Source organism: Nannospalax galili, unplaced genomic scaffold, assembly GCF_000622305.1.
Source record: "Nannospalax galili isolate Female #2095 unplaced genomic scaffold, S.galili_v1.0 scaffold461, whole genome shotgun sequence".
Taxonomy (NCBI): Eukaryota; Metazoa; Chordata; class Mammalia; order Rodentia; family Spalacidae; genus Nannospalax; species Nannospalax galili.
The window spans coordinates 1411437-1414901 of NW_008349975.1; the positions used below are offsets into that span (position 1 = coordinate 1411437).

Genomic DNA, 3465 nt, shown 5'->3' on the forward strand with positions numbered 1-3465 from the left:
ATCTGAGCCCAGGTCCTCTGAAAGAACAGTTAATGATCTTAACTGCTGAACCATCTCATCAGCCCTGACATGTTTACCTTATTCATTATTAGTAGCCAAGAATCTTAATAATGGCTAGTACCTAGCAAGCATGTAACACATTTTTATAACATGAAAGGCTTTCTAAAATTAACCTTATAGCTACTGTGAGTCAGCACAATGTTTTAAAACATGAGTCTGTAACCTAAAGTTGTCTCCTGACCATTATAAAATGTCTTTGAAGCCTGCTGTTTTATTTACTGTTAGAATTTGCAACTTAAATTCCGTTATTTGTTTTTGTCTTTTAAAATTTATTTAATGTGTATGAGTATTTTGCCTGCATGTATGTAAGTGTACCACATGTGTGCAATGCCCACAGAGACCAGAAGAGGGTGTTGGATCCACTGGAACTGGAGTTATGAATGGTGTGAGCCACCATGTGGGTGCTAGGAATTGAACCTGTGGTCTCTGCAAGAGCAATTAGTGTTCTTAACCACTGAGCCATCTCTCCTGCCCCCCCTCCCCCTTCTTCTTATGGCAAGATCTCATGTAACCTAGGCTGTACTCAAACTTATGTAGTTGAAGATAACCTTGAACTTCTGATCCTTCTACCTTTACCTCCCCAGTGCTAAGAGGCATGTGCAGTCATGCCAAGTTTATACAGTGCTGAGGTTCAAACCCATGGCTCCATGCATGCTAGGCAGGCATCGACCAACTGAGCTACATCTTCAGTCCTATTGTATTGTGACTTTTAAAGTGCATTTTCAGGCATATATATCATGGTCTTAAAGATATAAACTTGTTTGTGAGTGTGTATAGTATATGAGCTCTGTTCAAATTCTGCTTTGATTTTTAGCTAATATCTTAAATTTGAGTTAGAAAAATGAAACTAAGACTATTACCCAAAAGGATTTTGTAGTTTTTCCAGACAATAAAATTAGAATGTACTTAAAGACTTGGCACACACAACATGTACTTAACAATTGTTTTTCTTTCTTACTAGGAAATTTGTAATGTCCCTTCCAAAAGTTCAATCAGTGCCTGATTCTGTTAAATTTGCCTGGTCAAAAACCATCTACCAACAACTGAAAATTCTGAGTCTTGGAGCCAGGCTTGTGGTTATCCATTAGGGGACAGGATTCTTTTACCAAGTGTCGTGAACACCTCATAAATAAAAAGTCTCCAGTCAAATGTTTTAATCAGTGCAAATGATATCCACAGAGAAAAGCCCAATTGACTTAACTTTTATTACTGCTTGTCTAACACAGACATATTCGTCCTGAACAAATCAGACTTCATAGAATCTTTGCTTTATTGCCCTGGATAGAGATTAGAAATTTGGTTATACCGATACAATGTGTGGGAAACTAGGGATCATGTTCTCCAGTATACACGAAGATCCTCAGTGATTGTCACAAGGGATCACAAAGGAGATCTCTGGTCCAAAGAAGATGTCTCTGAAAGAAACAACATCAATTAAACTCAGCTGGAAGCTAAGATAGATGTTAGCCTTTTTCTGAGTTAAAAAGTGGACAGTGATTTTCAGGATTTCAGATGCAACTGTTCTTATTAGGTAAATAAAATACAAAGAAGTGAGTGGAAGGACTTCCCACAAGAGCCACAAAGACCAAGAAAGTAATGGGTGTTTCTTTACCCATTTTCCATTAATTTTATGCTATTATTTATCTATAATAAAAAGGGCAAGTTAAGTATTTCAAAACTTTATGTAGAAAACTTCACTTATTTGATATGGGTTATGAAATTTAAATGTACAGGTAAGAAAAAAAGATCATTAGACATGTCTTAGAAAATCACTAAATGAAAAAAAGCTTGGCATAGTGGCACACACCTTTAGTCCCAGCACTTGGGAGGCAGAAGCAGGAAGATCTCTGTGAGGTCTGGTCTACATAGCGAGTTCCAGGCCAGCTGGGGCTACAGGGAGACCCTGTCTCAAAAGACCAAAAAAAAAATCATTAACTTTCTAGATTTTATGCAAAAAGAAATTTTTATTTATTTACTTATATGTATATGAATGTTTTGTGGGCATGTATTTAAGTGCACCCATGCATGTAATGCCTGCATAAGACAGAAGAGGGCATCAGATCCCCTGGAACTGGAGTTACAGAGATTGTTAGCTGCCATATGGGTGCTGGGAACTGAACCTGGATCCTCTGCAAGAGTAGCCAATGCTCTTGATTGATCCAGAGACATCTCTCTAGCTCCAAGAAATTTAAAAAAAGTTTTACTCTTATGTGTATGAGTCTTTTACTTGTACGTATGTATATGTACCATGTGTATGCCTGGTGCCTGCAGAGGCCAGAAGAGGGCATTGAGTTGTTCGCAGCCTTGTGGGTGCTAGGAACCAAACTCAAGTCCTCTGCAAGAGCACCAAGTGCTCTTAAGTGCTGAGTCATCACTCCAACCTTGAGAGAGAAATATTTCTAAAACTATTCTTATTTTTTTAGTAGGAGAGATCATTTAAGGTAATGTATAAAAATGCATGGGATAATATAAAATTATATATGTGTATAGGGTGGTATTATGATTCTGACTTATTAGAAATATCAAAGAAATTCTGTAACTACTGGGAAAAAAAGTATTCCAAAGTCAAGGAGAAATTATTTCTTTATGTCCATACTTCTGTTTAAAATCTATTAATAATAATAATCACTAAGTTATTTCAAAAAATAAATATAAGGCCGCTTTAGTAAATTGACTTAAAGTCATCCAATAATGAAAAACTAGCACTGTGTTTTAATTAGTTGGCATTTTAATTTATATGGTATAAGAAAAATTAGTTCATGGGATTAATTAATACAAATTCTTGTAACATCATTTATTACAGTGATTCTAAAGCTTCATTGTGCAACAGAATCACCCAGAGATTTTGTTGATATTGGAGGTTCCAACCTCCAGTTTCTGATTCAGTAGCTCTGGAGTGGGGTCCAAGGACAGATGTGCACTTTTAACAGGAACTATTTTCGAAACCTCACTTTGGGAACCAACTGGCTCGGTAGAAAAAAATAACTGATCCAAATCTGAGTTTTAGTCTCCACACTAACCAGATAGTGCTGGTCATTTCAAGTCTCTTCCATTCCTTGCTATGATAATTATATCTGCCTTTTCTACCTTAACAGGTTTCTTGGAAGAATGAAAACAGGATATCAGGTGTTGAAAGTAATTTGAAACAGTATGAAATGTCCAACATTTTCGTATTTGAAATTAAATCAAGATCTAAAAATATTTATAGATTTACTCTATCATTGTTTGATACTTAACACTTAATGTATTTTCCACAAAGTAAATTGTTTTGAACTTTCATTAATTCATTTCTAGCTATCTTATATGTGGAACTAGAAAATCTTTCTTTGGCCAGTATTAAAACTTTTCTGTCCAGATACTTACTTCATACTGTTCATTAGCTTGTTTAATATATATATATATTTT

General features: G+C 35.5%; 1 protein-coding gene across 1 annotated transcript in view; it reads right to left on the reverse strand.

The window, feature by feature from the left end:
* Positions 1 to 1246: 1246 nt before the first annotated feature.
* The window catches only part of Scrg1 (stimulator of chondrogenesis 1), a 28553-nt gene continuing 26334 nt past the window's right edge, over positions 1247 to 3465 (reverse strand). Inside the window, exon 3 of the mRNA XM_008847137.1 lies at positions 1247 to 1475. Within this exon, the coding sequence (XP_008845359.1) occupies positions 1421 to 1475 (55 nt within the window). The 3' untranslated portion in view covers positions 1247 to 1420. The remainder of the gene's footprint in view (positions 1476 to 3465) is intronic.